The sequence below is a fragment of the Erpetoichthys calabaricus genome, chromosome 8, assembly GCF_900747795.2.
Source record: "Erpetoichthys calabaricus chromosome 8, fErpCal1.3, whole genome shotgun sequence".
Taxonomy (NCBI): Eukaryota; Metazoa; Chordata; class Cladistia; order Polypteriformes; family Polypteridae; genus Erpetoichthys; species Erpetoichthys calabaricus.
The window spans coordinates 167,678,588-167,704,134 of NC_041401.2; the positions used below are offsets into that span (position 1 = coordinate 167,678,588).

General features: G+C 40.7%; 1 protein-coding gene across 1 annotated transcript in view; it reads left to right on the forward strand.

The window, feature by feature from the left end:
• The first annotated feature begins 273 nt into the window (after nucleotides 1–273).
• Nucleotides 274–25,547, forward strand: part of alpl (alkaline phosphatase, biomineralization associated) — a 139,851-nt gene continuing 114,577 nt past the window's right edge. The window contains exon 1 of the mRNA XM_028807770.2: nucleotides 274–628. Coding sequence (XP_028663603.2) covers nucleotides 289–628 — 340 coding nt within the window. The 5' untranslated portion in view covers nucleotides 274–288. The remainder of the gene's footprint in view (nucleotides 629–25,547) is intronic.

The window sequence follows — 25,547 nt, forward strand, 5'->3', positions numbered from 1 at the left end:
AAGAATAAAAAGATTAATTTTCTTCAATGTCTACTGGCAGCTTACACATTGCGGTTGTATATCATCCTTTTTTTTCAAGCAGCTGCAGGACCTTTTACTAATAAGGAGACCAAATCGCTAGACATTAAATCTGTTTCTGAAACTCACTTTACCTGTGTCTACTCTGCTTCTAAAAATGTTGAACTACGTTTACTCTTGCGTTGACCTCACAGAGCTCCTATATAAAACGTTGCTGCATTAAATCGTGAGTAAATGTTCCCACGTGTACATTTAAAAACACGCCCCCCGATGAAGGTGTCACAGGGTTTAGACACCAAGCAACAACCCCAACCCCCCACCACCAACCCCTCCTCGTATCTTTTACACAAAATTCAAGCTTCGTTAAGCTCGCCTCCAGGTGGCGCAAGAGTTCCAGCAAAGCGGCCGAAGGCTGGCTTCATAACGAACGTGCACGTTGAGCTTTCCTGTCGCTTTGAATCGTACATCCATCGTTTTGTGCAGCGGGTAAAGGAGTTGAGGAGGGGGTTTGGTCAGTCACTCGCCTCATTGCCCGGCGGCCCTTCTACCGAGCTCGAGGCTTTTTTATACGTACCGAAGACTTCGTTCGCACCCAGGACCAAGTGCTCAGGTAAGACTTAGCTTCCAGTGATGCTTTCAGTGCAAAGTCGCTTTGTACATTTGAGTAACCAGCGTTACATATCTCGCTAGACGTCCTTTAGGTCGCATTGTTTCTCCTTATAAAAACTGGCACGTTTCACTGGCCAACAAGCGGTGCACTTACAAAACCGTTATAGGTATTATGATGATGAGCCGCTGTCTTAGACAGATACCGCTATTAAGTGCACAAGTCCGTGAAATGTAGCACGAAGTTAATCATTCATTAGCCCGAGGAGATTTCTGTTAATCACGACTAAATGATGATCTGTAAAATGTAAACACCCGGAATTTGAAATGTAAAACTGGAAGCAAGTAATGCATCAGGATACATTAGACTAATTTTGCGCGAAAGTGGGAGAGTGAAATCCGTGCCTTCAAAGTACTGAATCTCGAAGAGAAACACGATCGCTTGAACTGCAGTCCTGGCAGCTTTGCAGGGATGCAGAAATAAAATCACGAAGAAAAGGGGGAACGAATTTCTGTGTCCAGTAAGGAAATGATTGGCGCGACACCCTAATGTTATTATAATTATAATAATGCTAGAAGTACCATTGTACATGTGTTGTTTACTGCATCATAATTTATGAGACAGAGAAAACCTAACTGTTCACTTAACTTATATATACTGTACGTGAAATAAGTAATTTATAATTGATGAACTACCGTGCATGACTGGACCCTGTCTGTAGGCTATCGTGTTCAGAAAATGAACCGATAAACTTAAACAGAGCCACCTTGTTTAAAGTACCCGGCGATGCCTTAAAAGCGCAAATCTGATTTTGAATATGTGCATGAACTTGTACAGGTAATGGGGTTATTATAAATGCTAATAATGGTCACAAGAGTGCCATGACTGCGTGCTTAATTTATTAGCTCGTGTGATGCAAATAAACATCGGCATCATTATACAGAATATAAACTAAGCAGTCTTCCTGTGCAGAACATTTTTTAACATTCTTATCTCTGCTAGATTAGCATAATTCGTGCGCTCTTTAAGAAATTAATTCCAGCTCTTGCTACAAAGCAATGTGCACACACTACAGCGTGGATTAATGAAGCAGACACGCGATAAAAAGGAAACGTGCAAGGACAAGACACCAGCGCATAGTTAGAATGTACTGATAGAAATACTAGAAAACGTTTAGAGCACAAAACAAGCAATGAAACAGATACTTCAGAAAGTAGACGCGTAATTAAGCAAGCGAAGAAAGAAAGAAAGAAAGAAAGAAAGAAAGAAAGAAAGAAAGAAAGAAGTGACCACCACTGACATTACACACCGTTTACTTTTTCCAGTCTCTTTTAGATGACGGTACCGGTGCTGGCTCGGCGGATCAATGAAACTGAGTGTACCATGGAGACAGATCATCCGCTCGTGTATATACTCATGTCCGTTATATAAGCCGATGAGTTATTTTGTCTTGCTAATTTTTATTTAATGTATTAATTGCTGTTTATTTTTAGCATCACGCATTCGTTACAAAAAAAGTTTCAAATGCGGCGCTGTTCACTAAGCTATGTGTTGTCGTGAAGTTACTTTAAAACCCGGCACTCACACCATTTCTTTAACATTCCGGATTGGCACTCCTTAATATTCAAAGGTGGCAGGTCACATTTTGTTAGCTGCGCTATTTACATCAACATGAAAAAAAGGCCAAACGAACGGTCGTTACTTAATGCATAACATCTGGGGCTCTTTGTGATTCACAGAATAGTTTTGGTGGGGGTTGGGTTTGTGGGGAGAATGTTTGTTCCCGCTCAGTTTGTGCGCGTCCCCGAGATGGCCGGGGTTGCGCATTTCTGTTCTTAATGCTCTGCGTCAGCGCGCAGTTCGCGTGTGGTAATAACAAGATCATCAAAGGCAACGGGATACACTGGGAAGTTTCGTCTTTGGTTGTCAGTATTAAGAGTTTCTTCCTGTTTCAAGGTGTAAATGAGAATTTATTTTGTTAATTATTGGTGTACACGTTTAAGCTTTCTAACGGTGTCCTGCTTGTTAATTATAATCATTTTTTGTATTTGTGCCATGCCTTAGTGAGAAGTGAAGCAAAATGACACCTTTTATTAACTAACTAAAAATATTACAATATGGAAGTCCATCCATCCATCCATTTTCCAACCCGCTGAATCCGAACACAGGGTCACGGGGGTCTGCCGGAGCCAATCCCAGCCAACACAGGGCACAAGGCAGGGACAATATGGAAGTTTTTAAGATAATTCAGGCCCCTTCTTCAAGCAAGATGAAAAAGGGGCCTGAGTTGCCCCAAAAGCTTGCATATTGTAATCTTTGTAGTTAGCCAGTAAAATGTGTCATTTTGCTTGACTTCTCTAACATGGTACAACACCCTAGTACCACTGCCATGCCTTGGTATATATATTGTCTAAATAGATATCTATCTATCCTGCTTTTTTCTTTTTGCTTTTACTGTATTTAAGTGTATAGTGAAAATTCTTTCTTGCACATGTATTTAAACCATTGGTTGTAGCCACATTATGGACTTTGTCTTTGTTATATAGAAGAAGGGAGCAAGCGAGCGTTGCTGCACCCACCGCACACCAAACCACCTAGATTGGGACCCAAGTGCAGTGGGTGACACCTCAGCATCACACTGGAGCAGTGTGAGGGTTTTTTTTTTATTTTCAGTTATGGTGTCTGGAGTGACGTATGTATGAATGGAAAATTTTAGTTTTAACTTGGGTAATTGTGTTTTGTTTTTTTTTATTTTTTGCATTGGAAAATTGTACCTAAATTTCATTGTACAATGTCTCATTGCTACAATGACAATAATGATTTTGATTTGAATGCCAATCCTGCCATCAACCCCCAAGTTTTCCCTGTAAGTTGGAGGTCCTAGGACTGGATGCAGGTTAACGTCATACCCAGGATCAGGCAATTGCAGGATAAGGGCCTTGCTTAAGGGCCAAATCGAGTAGAGTCACTTGTGGCTTTTACATGCTCAGATCCCTAGTCTCAGAGCCACCTCTCTGCCCAATTTGTTATATAGATTACTAGGATGGTTTGCCCCCTGCTCGCTTCGCTTGCCAACCCCTTTCCCCCCTGCCAGTGGTACACACCGTTATGAAGAGGGGGGCTGAACGCACTTGCTGCTGCTGCCATGCCGTGTGATCTGCATTTCGTATGGCGTACAGCAGCTGTCCCTTTGTCTCACTGCCTTGTCTCTCTTCACCCCCCAGACATCCTCAAACACTAATCAATCTCTTTTCACTGTTCCGTTATTTCACCGAGTAATATTTTCTGTTTGTTTGCGCTAATGCGATCTTTACTCACATTTTTGTGAGACTTTAGAATTTTCCTACTTCCATTATCTCTAACCTGCTCTGCATGTGTATCATGGGACTTGCTTCCAGATTGTTGTAAGTATGACATGACTTGACTGTCTCGTGGGATGTAAAAGTGTCTCTCTGTCTCTCTTCAAAAGATCACGTTTCGTCGCAGGAAAAAAGTCTCGTCTCATTGCAAGATTTTTTTTTATAATAGAGAGATCTCTAAATTATTATTAGTAATAGTAATTGAACTGCTGCCGTTATGTGTATTCAGCATTATGGTACAGTCCTTACTGAGGAAGACCACTGATCATCCACCGCAGTACCAAAGACTTTATTTCAGCTTGGGCAAATCCAGGTCAGGTTGTAAATTGGCTTTTAGACAGACAGACAGACAGATAGATAGATAGATAGATAGATAGATAGATAGATAGATAGATAGATAGATAGATAGATAGATAGATAGATAGATAGATAGATAGATAGATAGATAGATCTTTATTGTCATTGTCACTTTTACAAAGGAACAACACAATTGAAGGTGCAGTCGACTCAGTGAGAGGCATAACAGTTAAAAAGGCAAGAAGAGAGAAAATAACAAACCAAATAGTAATAAAAGTACTTTACAAAATATACAAATTGCACTGGTTGACTTAAGGTCTATATTGCACTTTGGGAGAATGATATGGAGCAGTTTTATTCTGAGTTCAGGGCCATGATTGCTTTTGTCCTGGTTTTCATTGCTCTGTATCTCTTGCCCGAAGGCAAAAGCTGGAAGAGGCAATGACCGGGATGTGATGAATCCTGTGAAATGTCTATTGCTTTTTTGCGGCATCGGGTGGTGTAGATTTGTTCCAGAGTGGGGAGGGTACAACCAATTGTTCTCTCCGCTGTCCTGACTACCCTGTGGAGTGCTTTCCTTTCTGAGGAAGTGCAGCTGCCATACCACACACACAGTCCGTATGTGAGCACACTCTCAATGGAACAGTGATAAAAGGCAAGGAGCAGATTTTTGGGGAGATGGTTCTTTCTGAGTATTCTCAGAAAATACAGCCTCTGCTGCGCCTTCTTCAGTAGCTCCTTGGTATTGGCGCTCCAGGTCACTTCATCCTCCAGCTCAATGCCCAGAAACCTGAACACCAGGACCCTCTCCACACAGGCCCCACCAATGATGAGTGGCTGGATGTCACTTTTGTTTTTTCTAAAGTCAATACCAAGCTCCTTCACTTTTGTGGTGTTGAGGAGCAGGTTATTGACTGTGCACCACTCTGACAGCCGCTCCACCTCGTCCCTGTATGCCAGCTCACCCTCCTTGCCCGAGATGAGTCCGACCACCGTCGTGTATTCCGCGAACTTTATAATCTGACCAGGTTATGTGAGCTGCCTGACCACAAAGTGCTCACTGGCAAATGCACCCCCAGGACTGGCTCCAGAAGTGTGTCCTTACAACCCAATGCCAGGCAGGGTACAATGTTTTTTAAATTGTACCATCATGACAGAGGCTGTGAACCATTGTTTATCTGACCTTTCAGCCCAAACATGTTTGCCAAGGAAAACCCTAACAGGAGCACAAAGCTCCAGATAAGCTAGCTGTAAGGTGCACAAGACTCACAGGTCAAGTCATGTTGGGGAGCATGCACTGGTACAGCACTTTGCCGCACCCACCACATAATAAAACAGCTCAGGATCCTGGTTAGCACCCATTCAGGTAGACATGTGGTTCAACCCCACCCCCCGGAAATTACCATCCATCTGCTGCAGTCAGATGTTATGTGGGTGACCCCTTGGCCTGGTCCAGCCACTCGGGTCCTCAATAAAGAGGATCCTGTGAGCTAGATCACCCTCTGGGAATCGCATCACAGTGCCGTAACTGATGCTCCCTCACAGTGTAGGTAATGTGCCTCATTTGGGACTCCATGAGCAAGCGCCATTTTAACACAAGGTCAACCAGCGGTACCCAAGGATTCACCGAAGAGACACAGTACTGAAGGAGTCCAGTCTTCATTTCAGGTCACTGGATAGCGTCCATGTCTCTCAACTATATATCAGGCTGGTAAGAGCATTACTTAATTTTTCCAGTGAGTTTTAGTCACAGAGTACATAATTTAAGTGAGGTGGTCCCGAGACCACCATTTGTGTAGTTTTAAATGCCCTGCAACTCAATCTAACTAGTCTGTGACTCAGTTGTACAAATTCAAACAGGTCTGATTTTGTCTTTAGTCATAGGGGTTGACTCTATGTGTGCATGAGAGCTGAGAACCAATGAGCATTCACCAGGAAGTAGAAAACATATTATGCAGCGACGAGGAATAAGGAACGGACCTGAGAAACAGAAGAGAGGCTCCTCTGTCTGATGATATATGTTATATGTACCATAACAAAATGGGAAAAAAGCTAAGATTGCGGCTGAACTCACCATACCGGTAAAACATTTGCATGGGAACCAGTTCCGTCAAGTAGCATGTTATTGTCTGTCAGAAAAAGAGAGCAGCTCACTATCATTTGGAAATGTGAAACTGTGTTGGAAAGTCATAATGTGGTCATCTAATCTGACAAAGCCTGCGAGGATTCATTGTGTAATCTGACATCATTACGCGACGAGAACAGAATCGACAAGTTTGACATCCCCTCCAACTAGAAGTCATGTAATGTGACATCAGCCAAGGATGACTCTGAAGTCACCTCTAGTGAAGTTTCTGCTCAGTTTCTTTCTGTTTCTGTGTGTGTTTATAATTATTTTCTGATTTTTATCTGAACTGCTATACAAACTGTAAACTAAGCGAGCTTTTGAGATGGCTAGGTAAAGCAGAGGCATACGTAACAGTGGACATGAGGAAATATTCTGAAGAGCACACAGATAATTAAAAGATCTGGAGAAGCTGAAACTAAAAAGTATACAATGCAGGATTTTGTAAAGTCATGGGTTCAAGAACCCACTAGGCTCTTTCACATAACTGAGAGACCCTGAATGAGTCAATCCGTCTGCTCTCCTTAAAATGGAAAACTTGTTGAAAATGTTTCAATTCAAAATGTAAGCTGGCATTCACCTGAAAAAATACTGTATAAAGTAAATGATTATTGTCATAGTGTTATGTGTTTCTTCATATATTATTGCTTTACAATTTTTAGTCACATCATTTGGTACACATTTAACAGTTTGTGGAATCTTAGTTAAGTCACCAGAATGGCATGTTGCTCCTTCATTTGCCCTTTAAACAGACTGAATTATCACAACATGGCCTCAATAAGGTGTCACATCACGTTGTTGGTCCATGTTTACTGCAGTGGGTCACAGAGTTGTGACAAATTAGCTTGTGATGGTTTATATTTAAAAAAGCATTATATTTATTACACTTTAGTTTTATTTGCACCATCATAAGATGCTGAAAACACAATACAATTGTAGCAAATGAATGGTAAAGTATTAGGAATGAACATTTGTGTCATATTCATACACATTACCTAACCTAAGCCAGTCTACATAGTGCAAGAATGGAAGACATCTGGAGAGCAGTATAAGGCCGGGTTTATACTTAATGTGACATGACACGTGTGCCTGTGGTCACTACTGCTACACAAGCGTTGTACTGTGTAGCAGATAGAGGCGTGGAGCAACGTTCCCTCTAAGCTGCGCTAGCGTGCGCTGGCGCACCAACTGTTTAACCTTGGCGCACAACTTTTAATCCTAGCGCACGTGGCGGCCGATTTGTTAATTTTCGTAAAATCACGTGCCGGCGGACTGCGGCCTGGCGGGAATCCTGTTGCCTGCGTGACTCGGGAGTCTCGGGCTACATGATTCAATCGGCATAATAACGAAGTAAACTTTGGCCTTGGGCGAAGTTGGGCCTTGGCTGGTGTAATATGGCATGTGACCGGTGACCGCGTGATTGGTGCACTTTCCCACCATTCAGCTGGTCTATATTTCAATTAAAGTCCATGATGTTGTCTAGTGAAAGGTCGGAAGTTCCGGTCCGGTCCAGTTCGCATTCATAACGTTCGTTAAATTACTGTTTTCGCAAATTCGCAGTAAAAAATAAAAATTTGAACTTTACAATTTCTTTTCATTATTTATGAAAATGTCGAAGCGCAAAGCTCAAGATGAACTGCTATGTAATGCGACAAAGAGAAGCCGCAATAACTTCAAGAAGGAATGGTTAACAGATTATTCGGTTGAAACCATCCTGCCAAATGGGTCCGGACATAAGAATGTGAAACTCGGAGAAATTTTTAAATATCGTGAAACGGAAGACGTTGTTTGTACGTTTTGTCTTAAAGCAGGAGTTGACGGAGAATGGAGTTCAGGAAAGAAATGGGGTGAATGGAAAATTGATTACTTGAAGCGTCACGTAAGTCACAAAATTCATCTGGATGCTGTCACGAAACTTCGAAATCAGAATCGTGGATTCATACAAAATTTTTTAAAAGAAACGCCTGAAGATAGGATTGTTAGACAAGAATTGAATGAACGTGACAGATCGAATCCCGAAGCGGTAAAAGTGTTGATTGACAATGTTTTACTTGCAGTTAAGTTGAATGCATCCATGCTGTCTGTGCAAGAAATTCATGACCATGTGGCAAAATACACAGAAATTCCTGAATGTTGGAGAAGCAAAAATTATGCTTTTGAATTCATTGAATGCATTAACAATGTTGTAAAAACAGAAGTTTTAAATGAAATTAGAGAATCTGATTTCCACACACTTATGGTGGATGAAAGTACAGATATTTCTGTTTCAAAAATGCTGATTATGTACATCAAATTTAGAAAAACTACTGATAAAATTCATAAAACTGTTTTTGCTGGAATTACCAAATTGACTGCTTGTAACAGTACAGCAATAGTTGAGGCAATAAGGAGATTTTATAATGAGAATAACTTGGACATAAATCGCATGGTCATGTTTACATCTGATGGTGCATCTGTGATGCTTGGAAAGCATAATGGTGTTGCTGCTATATTAAGACAATCAATTCCTCACTTGCTAGAGCAGCACTGTGTAGCTCACCGAGAAGACCTAGGAATTGATGATGCTTGGAAACAGTTACCATTAATGAGGGAAATTGAAACTCTCATAAGAACAGTATATACACTGTTCAGTAGATCAAGTGTAAAAAAAAATAAATTTCAGGAAATGGTCAGTGCTGCAGACTGTGATGCTGTTTCATTTAGACCTATAAATGAAGTTAGATGGCTCTCAAGACACTTTGCTGTACTTGCCTTGAATAGGAGTTATGACATTTTGTTAGAATATTGCAAAGAACAAGTAGAAGAGGACAATGATCCAGTTCACAAATATTGTATTGATAAATTAAGCAAACCTGAATATCGTGTGGCATTACATATCCTATGTGATGTACTTGGTGAACTGGCAGAACTGTGCAAAATTTTCCAGAGAAGTGCTTTAACCACTGTAGAGGCATATCAATTTGCCAAAGCTAAAATCAGGAAACTGAGGTCTCAGTATCTGGGGGAACACGTGCATTTCAGTGACACTGTAAAAGATTTAGTTGCTTCTTCCCCATCTCCAGTAAAAACAGATAACATTCTTAAATTTATTAAGCAAATTTGTGATCATTTGGACAGAAGATTTCCTGCTGATGAATTAAAAGACTGGTGCATATTTGATAAAGACCATTTCTGTAATCAAAGAAATCTGGATGATTTTGCTTTTGGTCATGAAAATCTTGCACAGCTGGCTAAGCGTTACTCTGTCTTGTTCAAGAAAGATGAGAAGATTTTTGCCAAGGATGTTTGTAAAGAATTTTCGGATTTCAAATGCATCGTTTCAGAGAAAATGAAAGCTGGATTAATGAATACATTTCAGGACATACTAGCATTCACCCAGCAGGAGCAGGAGCAATTCAAAGGACTAAATCTTTTGCTTGATGTTTGTGGAACTTTTCAAGCTTCCAGTGCTGATTGTGAAAGGGGGTTCAGCTTGATGAACGCCATTAAAGTTAAGACCAGGAATCGCTTGGACAGTGATCACCTGGAAAATCTTATGCGAATTAAACTGTACACAGCAGCTGGATATGATGTAAATATCAACAGTGTTTATAAGTTTTGGAAAAAAGAAAAGGGAAGAAGAGAAAGACTGTAAGACATGTACAGAAATAGACATTCATGATACATGTACAAGACTTCAAGTTTGATTTTAAGTTACCACACTGTTTCACTTGAAACTTACTGATTTGGGATTATGACTATCTATTGGTAATTTAATAAATTGGTATTAATATTTATAATGCTTAACTTTTGAATTTTCAAGTAATTTTACTTTGTAATTCTAAATAACATACTTTGTAAATGACATACTTCATCGCCACTAAAACGAAGGCCTACAGAAGCGTTGATAAAAAGCGCAATCAACCGATGTTGGTAAAATAACAAATCGAAGCCGGTAAGGAGAAAGTGGCTCACAAGTTTTGAAATTGATAAAATTTTGGCTCACAAAAAAAAAATTTGGCTCACAACACCCAAGTCCTTAGAGGGAACGTTGGCGTGGAGCCACCTCTTGAACCCTCAGGTACCACTCTAAACACCAGGTGAATGTACAATAATTATTTATTTTATTACTGTACCGTGCACAAAGCACCCTCCACTCCACACTCATATAAACAATAAACTACTCAATCACAATACTTTCTCCTCCTCGCCCAGACACTTGCCACCCTACCTCCCAGCTCAGCTCAGTGTCCGGGCTTTCCCATAGTCCTTTTATATGCCCTGACCCGGAAGTGGTTCCTGGTCAAACCCACAAGTCCGTTTTCCTCCCGGGTCAGGGTAAACAGTCCTTTTCTTCATCCCGGGAGCACGTCGCTCCTTCCGGTCACGTGATGCTGACGTACTCCCGGGTTATAGGGCACACAAGAGCCCACTAGCCCCCCTACAGCGACTCCCGGTGGCCCCCAAGGTATCCAGCAGGGCTGTGTATACAAACTACAGAGTCCATGAGTCCCTGCTGGAACTCGGGGCACCATCATGCTGTCTGGAGGGCTCCTCCTAGCGGCCTGGGGGTGGCGACCGGAGTCTGTACCCGGTCGTCCATCGCAACTGTTTATACTTGCCTACTCGTACTTTACATAAATCTGGAAGATTCCACCAGGTGGCAGTGAGAGATATCATCACGGTGAGAACAAGTTCAGCTTCCCTCTGTTGTGAATTGCCTGAAACACCCATTAAATTCCGAGAGCACCTTGCCACAATATCTCTGAAAAAGGATGTTTAATGGTTTCATCCATCATTCCAGGGATGGGCCCATTCCAGCAAGCATCGGGCGCAAGACAGAAACAATCCCTGGATGGGGCATCAGCTCATCACAAGGTGTATACAAGCGCACACGTACACTAGTGTCATTTTACCTACATCAAATCCCCAAACCTTCATGTCTTTGGAAGGAAACCGGAGCCCACTGTGGAAACCCAGCAGGAAAACATGCAAACTCCAGGCAGGGAACACCAGGGACGTGACTCCCTGTTAGGCAACAGCATTACCGCTCTACCACTGTGCCGCCACAACATGTGTAATTATTAACAGTATTCATTATTTAAATGAAGTTAAAGACTTATTTGTAAAATGTAACATACATACTTTATTGCATTTCATCATGAATGTGATATCAAGTAGAAATCTAAGGATTCTAAATATGCAGAGAGCTGGAATATCATAAATGACATGTGTTCTGTGTAGTGATTGCTGCCTGCTGCTGCTGTCAATGCAAGAAAAGCAGGTAGCGATTAACAACTGGGTCGGTTTTAAGGTGACGTTTATGATGGTCTACTTCAATGATAAAATAAACTAAGAGATTAAAGTGGACATTTTGAGATTAAAGCTGAAATGTCCACTTTATTCACAAAACAGAACTTTTCACTGTGTCCCGAACTTTTTTTGTCTGTGCCTCAAATATGCCGCTGTACATCCTGATGCTGTTGTGAAGGTGCCAAAAAAAAAAAAAATAAAGATGGTATGTGAGACTTTTACAATGTATCGTGTCATTATGATGGGGAATATGCAACGCTTGAATATAAAAGCACCAGAATGCATTTATATGTCAGCGTTTTGTTTCACCACATTGAACCATTCGTCAAACATCAAAGCAGGCACATCAATCTTGTACAATCCACAGAGCGGCTTTCTGTCACATGTAGATAGTAAACAGAGACCCTGACTTTATCACACTGCACCCCCTGACTTTTTACTGGTAGTGCAACTCATGCATGCGTCACATAAATTTTTGAGGACGTGTCAAATGAATGCTGGGAACGTGTGGCAGCCTTGATGCGTGTGCGTACACGTTCTGAGGGTGAAGTATAAACTGACCCTAAGAATGCTTCATCAGATTGAAAGATACTCCAACCCCTTAGTTTTTGGACCAATCATAAATTGAGCATTTGAAACATGACATTTGCCCCATCCCCATTCTGCACCAATGAGCAGTCAGGAAAGGTCCAAGTTTTTTCTTCCTCTTTCCCATCTTGGTATATGAGTGGTGCTAGCTGAAGCAAAGGAACAGAAGGAAGATGTAGTGCACAGATGTGTAAGGAATGACCTATACATTGTTGGCCATTTTCAGTGTGTTTTGATTGGTTGGAGAGATCTTGTAGTGGATCTGTTACATTTTTTGAAGGGGTGTAGAGGCTGTGGAGGAGGGTAAAGCAGGAAAGAGTGAAGGTGAAGTGCAAACAGTTTTCTCAATGCTTGTGCAGCCAGCCACAATATCCATAAACCAGCAGGATAATGGCACCCACCCTAGACTGGCAATTGTAGGCAGATTTGGTAGACATGAGCTGTTACTTGTAGTACAACAATGGTTATTAATTAATCCTAACCTGTATTGATGTGCTTTTCTAGATGTGTCTTCAAAATGATCTAGAAGAGCAAAATGGGCTGAGAGATGATTCTGAGGCTTCAAAGTTATCTTTGGCCTGGGCAAGGGTTTAAGAAACTGCAGAAGACATATTTAACCTTCAAGAGGAAAATCATATTCAGCACTTTGTCACCCAGAGTGATATGAAAACTAATTTGGTAGAAATTTAAAGTCTTGAACAAGCATTCTTTTGGCCTCTGTTCACATGCTTTGATGGTCCTCAGTTAATTTAACATCATTAAATTACAACTGAGCAAAATTTCCTTCAGCAAAGGGACTTTTGAATAAATGATCAGATTCATCCTGAGCACCACGTGCACCCTTACAAATATGTGGCCACGTCAAGTTTATATCAGACTCATTACTTCACATACAATTATACACAATTGTCAAAAATCTTTCTAGACTCATTTGTTCAATCTGTTCTCCTAGTAGGAGTGTGATTCTCCTTGCAAATATTTTCTTTTATAAAATGTTTGTCAGAAATGATGTTATGGTTGTGTGATTCATTAATATATTTTACATTCAATGGGAAAGTATTAGGAACACCTGTACACCTGCTTATCCATACAATTATCTAATCAGCCAATCAGGTAGCAGCAGCACAATGCATAACATACTGCAGATAGAGGCTGGGAGGTTCAGTTAATGTTCATGTCAATCATCAGAATGTGGAAAAATGTGATCTCAGTGATGGCTGGTGCCAGATGGACTGGTTTGAGTATTTCTGTAACTGCTGATCTCCTGAGATTTTCACACACAAAAGCCTCCAGAGTTTACTCAGAATTGTGGAAAAGACAAAAAAAAAAACATCCAGTGAGCAGCAGTTCTGTGGACAGAAATGCTTTGTTGATGGCAGAGGTCAGAGGAGAATGGCTAGTCTAGCTGCGGAAGTCAGGTAATCATTCGGTACAACTATGGTGAGCAGAAAAGCATCTCAGAATGCACAACATGTCGAGCCTTGAGGCTAAAACAGCAGAAGACAGCATCGGGATCCATTGTTGTCAGCTAAGAACAGAATGTAGAGGCTGCAGTGAGCACAGGCTCACCAAAACTGGACAGATGAAGACTGCAAAAACATAACCTGGTCTAATAAATCTCGTTTTCTGCAGATACATCCAGATCACTAGATCAGAATTTGGTGCAAACGGCATGAATCCATGCCCTGTGTTAACAGTCCAGGCTGGTGGTGGTTGGTGTAATGGTGAATGAAATGTTTTCTTGGCACACTTTGGGCCTATTACTCATAACTTGAATGCCATGGCCTGTTTGAGTATTGTTGCTGACCATGTGAATTCATTCATGGGCACACTTTACTCATCTTCTATTGGCTACTTTGAGCATGATAATGCTCCATGTCACAAAGCAACTGGTTTCATGAACATGAGTTCAGTGTTCTTCAGTGGCCTTTCCAGTCACCAGATCTGAATCTAACAGAACAACTTTGGGATGTGGTAGAGTGGGAGAGTCCCAGCATGAATGTTCAGCTGAAAAATCTGCAGAAATTGGGTGATGCAGTCATGTCAGCATGGACCAGAATCTCAAAGGAAATTTGTGGAATCCATGCCATGAAGAACAAAAGGTGGCCCTACCCAGTTTTAGTGTAGGGGTCCTAAGAATTGGCTCAGTGAGTGTTTATCTGAAGATGCAAATCATTAACTGGTGGTCAGCCCATCACAAAGGTACACATCCACTGTTAGTTTAATTTCTGAGTCAGAGTGTTAGGAGGAAACTGCAGAATGTGAAGAAAACTTGCATGAATACAGCAGTGCAGTATCGTATATATAAATGTCTACGCGTGGAAGTGTGTGCGTCTGTCTGTCCGGCCCGGAAGTGAGAGGTTAAGTCGGAGTAAGGGCTGCACCTCCAAGGATACATAAGCGAGGCCAGCATGTCAGCAAAACAAAGCCTCTGAAGAAAGAGTCACTCACTTAGCCGCTAATACAGAAGCGAGAAGGGCACATCGGCAAAACGGTATCCCTTTAACATTTCCTCCCACCGCTAATACACAAGTGAGGCGAGCACTTTGGCAAAATGAAACCTTCTAGGAGAGAGATGCCCAGAGTAGTTCCTTTCAATTACCTGACATCTCTACAGTTCAATTTTTTTTCTGAAGATTTCAATAATTTATAGGCTTACACAGCTAGTAATATAATATTAGATTTACATATTCAATGTAAATGTGTTCTTCATTTTCAATATGATCATAAATAATTATAAACAAATTGCAAAAAACCTATATCCAGATACCCAGATTTTGTTGTCCAGTATAATGCAATCACTTCCTACTCATTAAAGAAGTTCAGAATAATAAGAATGGAGGATCCACAAGATGGAGTGTAAAACAAAACTACTAGGGAATTTCTTTTGAATTTTTCTGTAGTTCTCTCTGGTGAGTAATATTTTCTAGTGCTTGTGTGAAATTGACTCCTCGCCAGCTTCCATCTATGCGTCTGTGTTCCTGAAGAACTCTTTTTGAGGTAACTGCTGTGTCAGCCATTTTTTTCCACTCAGGTCCCTTCATAATTTTTTATTTCTTTGGCCAAAAGGATTCAACTCTTCCAGTTGTTTTCCGAAACTGCAAAGACTTAATAGCCCTAGAATGAGTGCTGTAGTTCATCTTTACTTAGCTCAGGCTTTGTTATGTGTGACTTGTAATATAAGCACCAAAATTACAAACTTAACTCTCAGTATGGCCTTATAAATACATTTTATTTAGATTATACTGCATAACCTAAGAGCCTGTTAACTTTTTTATTGCTTCTGTATATTTTCTATTTTTGGGCAGCCTAAGTCCACTAAGACTGTAAAATTCTCTTTATAAATTCATCTTTTCGCTCTTAACATCCACTATTAGATGATATCTAGCAGTTTTAATACATGTGTGTAAAAATATGCCTTTATATACATTAAAGTTAAGCCATAATTTAGATTTTGTTGGTCCAACTGTATGGATTTTGCTAAATGAGATGTGCCGACTCATCTGCCTATAGCTAATTTTCTAAACTTTTTCTATTTTTACTTAAATTAATAACTGCAAAAATCCTGGTACTGACCCCAGCTGGACTGCATTTCTAACTCCCGCTAAAGCCAATGTCACATCACGTGACTTCCAGTTGGAGATGATATCAACCTTAAGGTCTGCAAGCTGTCAGATTAAATGACTATCAATAGATAGATAGATAGATAGATAGATAGATAGATAGATAGATAGATAGATAGATAGATAGATAGATAGATAGATAGATAGATAGATAGATAATGTAATAAAGAAAAAAGGAGTTCCATAAAACAAAAAGAGTTGTGGAATGACCCCGTATAATGTCCAGCGGATGTAATGAAAAAGAAATAAAAAATTGATCAAAAAAAGGAGCATTTGACAAACAACAATTGAAAGATGGCATACAGAAAATGGTGGAAGGATGTGATGTGGGAGGAAATGATATCATGGACTGTTGGACGGAAGAAACGTCATTGAGTAGAGACCAGAAGTGATGTAATCAGAGGGAGACAGAGGTGATGTCATCATCAGGTACTGGAAGTGACGTCATTATTAGAAGCCGGAAGTGGAGTCGTTATTAGGAGATCGGAAGTGACATCATCATTAGGGCCCATTTGGCGGCCATTTTGAGAATCCGGAAGTGGTGCTGGTGATTTAAATGGGATTGTTATTTCTCTTCTTTGGTTCTGATGAGAGAGCGAGAATACCAAAAATCAACCCTTCATCTTGCTTTATTTCACTCACCTAATGGCTTGTTGACTGCCTCCTATGCGCACGTGTGTGACAATAGATAGATAGGGTGTTAGTGTGTCAGAAAGAGGACGTGCAGCATTGTTCATAATGGCACTCAGTTTTGTTTTCATACTCTCCTTTGCTACTAGTGCACCTCAAGGGGGTCCAGAGTGTGTTCCACAACTGAACTTAACATTTTAATTAGCTTGTTGATTCAATTGGCCCTTTCTTGAAGTGATGATACCAGCCCAGCACAACACAATGTAGAAAAGCAGTTCCTTGGTTTTGCTGATGTTAATTATCTGCCGAAGCAGATAATTCTCTTTGCACCAAGAAACAAACTTCTTCACCTGACTCCTATACTCTGTCTCAACCCCCTAATCAATTTACCCACAAGTGCAGAATCTGAGAATTTCTGCAAGTGACATGACCTGCTGTTATATTTACAGTCTGAGGTGTACATATTGAAGAGTAAAGGAGACAGGACTGTTCCTTGTGGTGCTCCAGTGTTGCTCACATCCACATCAGACAAACTGACAGATAGTCCATTATCCAAAGACTCATCCACCTGCATATCCCATACCAGTTGCAGGGGTGACAAATTAGACAACTCCATAATGTCTTTCAAGTGCAGTGTCAAATGTCCAAAATATCGCAAGCTTGATACTTCGGACAGGCAAATAGCAAACCACCTGGCCATACCAATGCTGTATAGAGACTTTACGGGTATGGAGAGTTCAGCTGATATGTCAGCCTTTTGTTTTTCTTTTTTCCCCTTCTGTCACGGTATGTAAAACACGAGACATCAGGCACATGAGCTTCTATTCTGTTGTGCGGTCCAAAACACCTGCGTTCCTCAGTCCCCATAGTTGCATTACATGTAGTGTACAACTCCAATTCCAAAAAAACTAGGACAGTATGGAAAATGCTAATAAAAACAAACAGGAGTGATTTGTAAATTTGCTTTGACGTATATATAAAACAAACCAAGTATAAAAACAAGGTAATTCTTGTTTGGTCTTATTTATTGCATTGTTCTTTTGAACATATATGATCAACTGATGCCTGTAATGCATTCCAAAAAAGTCAGGATGGGGATATTTAAGGACTAATAACAATGTGACAAGTTGAAATAGCAAGGTGATGTTAAACAGGTGAGACAATTGTGTTCTAGTATGTGAAGAGTCTCCAAAAAAAAGCCAAGTCCTTCATGTTCAGGGATGGGTCAAGGTTCGCCAATTTCTCAAGAAATGTGTTAATGAATCAATCCAGCACTTGAGTAACAATGATCCCCAAACACAAATTGGCGGTATTTTTGGACATTTCACTCTTTACAGCGTACAATATAATTAAAAGAATCAAGCAATTGGGTCAAATCTTTGAGAGTAAAGGGCAAGGCCGAAAAGCCACTTGTAGAAGATGGTGGGGACTGACACAGAGATAGATCAGCTGACATTGCCAGGCAGCGCACCACACACAGCATTCAGAGACGGGCTTTGCGAGCCTGACTTTCTCACTGTAATAGAGCCCATCATATCTGCACAGAGTTGCCACTAACAGGTAGTTATCAACTTATGACCTATGCTTTTTACTTCCATTCGACTTACGCCCGCTAACTCATCTCGCTGTCGAACAACAGTTTTCGCCACACCAGCTCCATATGCCGTGACTCATTCGTCTCAGTCTCAGTTTATTATTTTTTCGAGTGTGTTCAGTTACGTTTGTCTTACAATTACAGGAAAAAAAGGCAATTAATCTCGATACATAAATGAAGGTGATTAAGCAGTTTGAAGGAGGAAAGAAAGTGAATGCGATTGCGTGTAACTTTACGTTATCCCATTGCACGCACTGTACTAGGGTGTTCTGGCTTTGAATCCGGTTAACCTCTGAAGCTTCTGCATTGAGACTCATGATGTGCGAACCGCCGTGAAGGGTTAACACAACCCCACTGAACTCTTTTATCTGTTAATATTTATTATTAAGAAGATGAAATTTTAAAACAGAAAATATGTGAGCGCTCAAACTGTGTTGATATAATTCCTCCTTTCACAGCTACCACAATGAACACTGAGAGAGGCAAACACTAATAACATAAAATAACACAGAGAAAGGACTCGTGAAGCTGTTAAAGGTTTGGCATCCAAGCAATGAAAAGTAGTAACAAAACAAAATAATAAAATAAATCATTTACCAAAAAAAAGACAGAAAATCTACACAGTGTACTAAGAATGATAGTAAAAAAGGAAATAAAACAAGAAATATGACGTAAGAGACTACAGTACTATACATACGGTCAGGTCTGAATACCTATACCGGTCTTTCTTATGCCCAGATCTACTTACAACCGGTCCATCAGAACTGAACATGGTCGTAAGTCAACAACTACCTGTACACCACTTCTAAATGTGTGTAATCTCCTATCCCTCAGATGTAAGTGTCTTAAAAACCATAATGCGTCTGTAATAGATTCAGGAAACCTTTGTCTCTCAACACAATTTGCTGCTGCATCTACAGATGTAAGTTACTATGACTAACAGACATACGTCAATACTGTCCAGAAGTGCCGCAGACTTCTCTGGGCTCAGTCTCATCAGAGGTGTAATGTAGCTCATTGGAATTGTGTTTTGTGGTCTGATGAGCCAGCATTTCAACACTCATAATATACATGACACTTTCTGGAATAAAACAGCTTGAAGTAGTCAAGTAGCTAGTAATCCGTAGTGTCCACTAGCATACCGTGTCGTTTGATGAAAGCCAGTCGCCAGTTTGCCTCCCATGGATCTATGTCTGTGTAGTCCTCCCAGGGCAAACATTACTGTAGGCGCGTCAGCTGCATGATCAGCTGTGGGCCAATCAGCTGATGCGGTACCTTACTTTCGTTTTTGACATCCAGATCACTTGCATTAAATCAGACTTCGATAAGTCAGTGATAATATGCAAAAAATGAATAAATAATTAAATAACACACACAGAGTATTTTGCTTTGCACATTCGCTTTGCTCTGTGGCCTGATGTCAATGCCATTCTAGACATTTTTTACTCTATGCTACTCATGCACACACAGGGATTCAATGTCAACTCAACGAGTCTAACAGTCCTCCTAGCAAAGAGGGTCTACCTATAATGTAACAGTAAATGTTATCGATGTTTACAGCTTTTTATCGACCTCTGCCTTTGAATGTCGACTTTAGGGCTATGTGTTGACAAATTTCGACATCCGCCCTAAAAGAATTAATAAGAGTTACTAAAAGAGTTGGTGGGTATTACACAGAGGGAAACATTCGACTCTCCCATCTTCGTCAGATATGACATGAGTGGATATTTGCATAAAAACAAATAATTTCACAAGATAAATCATCAAATAATGTGCTGTTGTAGTGTTTTTGATATACAATAGTACAGGGTGAGTAGGATTTACAAACCACTCTTTTATGTTCTTATTGTCATTTTCCATACTGTGCCAATGTTCTTGGGAATTAAGATTGTAGTTTCTGGTTCGTGCTCATTGGTTGCCAGCTTTCACATACACAGAGCCTGCCCCTATGGTGCGAGTTGCAGACCAGTCAGATTGCGTCGCTGGGGATGTTAAACGACATGACAGGTGGTCACAGGTGGTCCATGATTGCCTCTGACTTGTTCAGGTTATGTCAATGAAGTCATTTGCTGGAAAAATTCATGTGACAGAACTGTAACTGTGAATTAGATCCTGGAAGCACATGTGTAGTCGATGATATGATCCACTAGACTACTGTTAAGATATTTGTGTTGTTGTCGCAAAGAACTTCAGCATATCGGCAGACCACGCTCCCCTCTGTCTAAGCCCACTCTGATGCTATTTTAAAACATCTGTATTGAGTTGAATTATGTGTGCTAAAAGTTTGGTGTTCTTTAATTATAAAGGTTGGCATCATGTCCTTTTGAATGTCACCATAATGATGATTAGTTTCTGCTGCTTACTAATTTCCCATCTGTAGTGACTGCTGATAAAAATACTAAAGGAAATATGAAATATTCATCTACTTTTAAATGTAAGTATTTAAATTAAGCATTTATGAAATACTCCAGTTCATTTAAAAAAATTGTCAAGATTTGATCCACACATTATATTTATTTATATTTAAACGCCCAGCATGGATTTATCACCATCAAAAATGGAATGTTGTTAGTAATAATCTTTTCCAAAAGCCTCATTAGTAATCTTTAGAAAATCCATGAGCAGGAGGGCTAAAAGACATAATTTTATGTTGTACCATTAAGCTATACTCAGACTCTTTATATATTGCATCTCCATCATTTAAAATGAACAATTCCATGTTACTAAAAAAACAAAAATAATTCAGCCTGAGCAAAACATATTCTGCATGTAGGTAAAACTTAGGTTTAGGTTGGAATAACACTTTGGAATGTTTTGAGTTTTTTTAGTAAATTGAGGTGCTACAGTTTATGTGGTACCCATCTGGTGCTAAGCGCTGCAACAGAAGAAATGTCTGCACACACACTGTACAGTAAGAACTGCAATGTCTGCTTCTCTAGGAGTATACATTTGGCAACTATGAGTGGGCTGTGCTCAAATTCCTCTTATCCTTTAGTAATGACTGTAAGATAAAATGGAGTCAACTGTCCTGGGGCCTCATGTATAATGTGGTGCGTAGAACTCACACTATAACATGGCGTAAGCACAAAAGTGGGAGTGTGCGTACGCACAGAAAAATCCAGATGCAGCAATCTGTACGTACGCACACTTTCACGTTCTTCCACTACATAAATCCCGATCAGCGTGAAAAGTAACGCACGTGCATACGCCTTCTGTCCTGCCCCAACTCCTCCCAGAATTATGCCTCTTTGAATATGCAAATCAATATAAATAGCCCTTAAGCTCAGCCTTCTGTGAAAAGACAATGGGAAAGGAACGGGGGAAAATATAAGAATTTCAGCGAATACCAAGTGGAGGCAAAGGAAAAACTTACTATTTGTTGATTTAAACAGTGGTATAATTAACAAAAGGAAGTTGATCGAGTGACAGAGTGTCAGAGAAACTCAAAAGCTCAAGTTCACAAAGTCGCACAGTGCCAGAAATAAAAAAAAAGTCACATATCAAAGTCGGCGTGAAAAAGCGAGTCGTAGCCCACCGTCTGAGTGTCATGTGAAAGCTCATTAGGGTACAGACAAAAAAAATAGGCACACAGTGGGAAAAAAGCACGAAATGTCAACTTTAATCTCGAAATTTCCACTTTAATCACGTAGTTTATTTTGCCATTAAAGTAGAACATCATAAACTTCATCTTAAAATAGTTTAATTTACTAGTTTCTCAAATCCCATTGTAACTAAAGTAGCACGTTAAATGCTTTGTTCTGTTTTTGATCTTCTATGTGCTCTATGTGTGTGAATCACTATGTGCTTCTTAAACGGGCTTTCTCTTACTCCGACAGGACACATAATCCATTACATTCATGATATTACAGCTCTCTGAATAATTAAAATACTCAGATGTATACGTGATATCTTTTTCGTGATGATAGGAATGAAAGCATGTTATTAAGCATGGGAACACGGTGGCACCGTGATTGTTCATATTTCACGCAAGAGGCTTGCTGCGCCATGCGCGACCTTCGATGAAATACTTTATTACAGAAGTACTGTCTCTTTCAATCGTACTAACCTCCAATTCCTGTTCTTACTTTTCTTTCTCCAAATACCCAATCGCCACACAATCAGCTCTGTAATAGACGTTAAGCCATCTGTAAGCTGAGAATGCAGATTCTTCAAAACTTTTAAGGAATATTGAAAATATCTTCGTAGTACATGTTTAATTATTCTATCCGTCTATCCTTCCAGTGTCGCGTCAGCACCAGCAAGAATACAACGCAATGCAGGAACAATCCCTGAACTAGCTAGCGCTGCAGCACTGTGTCCTCACTTGTTTAATTATTAGCAATACAGATTATTTAAATGAAGTTAAAGTTTTATCTGTATAATATAATCAACATATTTTGTTGCATTTCATCTTAAAAATGATATCATCATCATATGTAAATACGCGCTTTATAAAGTGGCGCAGGTTGTGCAATATTATAACTGTAGTGCAAGTTTACAGTGAGGTAATTGTACTTATAAGTACAAACAGTTCTACAAGGAGCACTTGATGGACTGATTGAGTGCATTTAAAGTTCTTGGGATGAAACTTTTTCTGAACCGCGAGGTCCGTACAGGAAAGGTTTTGAGGCGTTTTGCCGTGGCTTAGGCAGCGTCTGCTTCATGCTGTACAGTAATCCCTCCTCCATCGCGGGGGTTGCGTTCCAGAGCCACCCGCGAAATAAGAAAATCCGCGAAGTAGAAACCATATGTTTATATGGTTATTTTTAGATTGTCATGCTTGGGTCACAGATTTGCGCTGAAACACAGGAGGTTGTAGAGAGACAGGAACGTTATTCAAACACTGCAAACAAACATTTGTCTCTTTTTCAAAAGTTTAAACTGTGCTCCATGACAAGACAGAGATGACAGTTCCGTCTCACAATTAAAAGAATGCAAACATATCTTCCTCTTCAAAGGAGTGCGTGTCAGGAGCACAGAATGTCACATAGATAGAGAAAACAATCTCTAGCAAACAAATCAATAGGGCTGTTTGCTTTTAAGTATGTGAAGCACCGCGGCACAAAGCTGTTGAAGGCGGCAGCTCACACCCCCTCCGTCAGGAGCAGGGAGAGAGAGAGAGAGAGATAGAGAGAGAGAGACAGATAAAAAAATCAATACGTGCCCTTCGTGCTTTTAAGTATGCGAAGCACCGTGCTGCATGTCGCTTCATGAAGCAGCTGCACAGAAGGTAGTCAACGTGAAGATAATCTTTCAGCATTTTTAGACGAGTGTCCGTATCGTCTAGGTGTGTGAACAGCCCCCCTGCTCAATCCCCATACGTCAGGATCAGAGAAAGTCTGCGCAAGAGAGAGATAGAGAAAAGTAAGCAATCTAGCTTCTCAGCCATCTGCCAATAGCGTCCCTTGTATGAAATCAACTGGGCAAACCAACTGAGGAAGCATGTACCAGAAATTAAAAGACCCAATGTCCGCAGAAATCCGCGAACCAGCAAAAAATCTGCGATATATATTTAAATATGCTTACATATAAAATCCGCGATGGAGTGAAGCTGCGAAAGGTGAAGCGCGATATAGCGAGGGATCACTGTATACCGATAATTCTCTTTCCAATCAGCTGCTGCTGTGATTCTCAGATACAGTGATATAAATACTCCGAGTGGTGCAGTGAGAGTAATACGGAAAAAGATGATCCGCTGTGGCAACCCTTAATGGGAGCAGCTGAGAGAAGAAGAAGATGCAGTGAGAGTTACAACGCTAAAGCAGTTATGGTATTTGGAATACTATGGCTATTCCATGGACCATTATATTGCTGCAGGTTAATTACAATCAGATGCATTACACTAATAAACAATATGCAGTTAGTTTCAGTGTATTTATAAAGCCGCGTCAGGAATGTGGATCTAAGAAAGAAAGGGTAACTACACAGGAACAGTAGCACTGCTTTGACGCTGGGTGCCGTCAGTCTGCAAAACCGAGCAGAGAAATTGCGTAAGCCAGGGTATGAGGTACCATGGAAATGTGCGTGGCTTTACGCCAAGTTTCTTTCCGTGCGTACGTACCATTTATACATGAGGCCCCTGGTCACCCTAAGCGAGATAAGCTTTTTTGCAGTTGGATGACTTTGTATTTCATTCCTTATCATTAACGTACAGATTGTGTCTTGCTTTTTGTATTGCTTGATGTGCTTGGTAGCTTAAAACCATTACAAAAATGGCTTCAAGTGTTATTTCAAAATGTGTCTTGTACATTACGTTTTAATATTTGTTGAAATAGAAAACTGAGCTACGAATACTACACCTCAGGTAATCAGTACCACTTAAAATCCATATGGAGTCCTAGGCAGGGAAAGGGGGGACTAACCCTCAGTGTCTGGGACAAGCTCCCCTTGAGTAATATAAAAGGACCCCATCTGTGTTTGTGGCATACAAAAGTACATTGAGGCATTGATGATCTTCCTGTGATGGTGTGGGTCGGCCACGTGCTGTCGGGTTCCACCGGGAGCCTCCACCGCCGAAAATGTTTCTGAGGGATGAGCCGAGCAAATGAGGACACCACACAAAGCAAAGGGAAGGCGTACAAAGTGCTTCAGTGCTTTTATTCAAAACAGTCCATCAAAAACAAAGTGCTCAATAAGTGCAGTGCTTCTAAAAATCAATAAATAAATAATCCATAAAACCGAGACTGAAACTAATGCCACAGTCAGCGGGTCATTGTTCCTTTCAGATTTGGACGAGTCCAACACAACTCCCTTTTCGTCTCGTGGTCCTCTCCTCCCGACTCCTGCCTTTGCCACCTCGAGTGGCATTAGCCAGACCCCTTGGGGTCGGTTGTCTTCCTTCATGCCCCTGTAATCGTCCCTTGGACCCCTGTGGAGGACACCACCTTTGATCGCACCCCCTCCTCAAGGACAGTCAGTGGGCATGACCCGCCCCTAGAGTGCCAAACCTTTTCTCCTACACAGGGCAAATGACTGTGTTTTCTTTCCCCACACTGGCTGGTTTGACCTGCCTCTCCACCCGCTGCTGTTCTCTGACTCCACCTGTTTCTCCCTTGCACTCCCCTTTTATATGCTGAGGAGCAATTGCACATGCGATTGCCTGATGCTTGCCCAAGGAAGATAATCAGACAATCAGACCTTCTGCACGTGCCAGGAGGGCAACGCATGGACAGCTGACTACCATGTACCATCCCAGAGTTGAGCCATCTTCTCTGTAAATCACTCACACTTGCTCCACTCCCCAGTGTGAACACATTCATTATTTATTTATGTAAAATCAGCATTATTTTTCTGAGCCGCGGACCTGCTATATCACACTTCCCCCTTAGTGTCTGGAGTACATGCCCCTTGAGTTACATAAACAGCACCCCATAGATGATGCCACTGTACGTGGCCTCCTATGTTGCCTCATGGA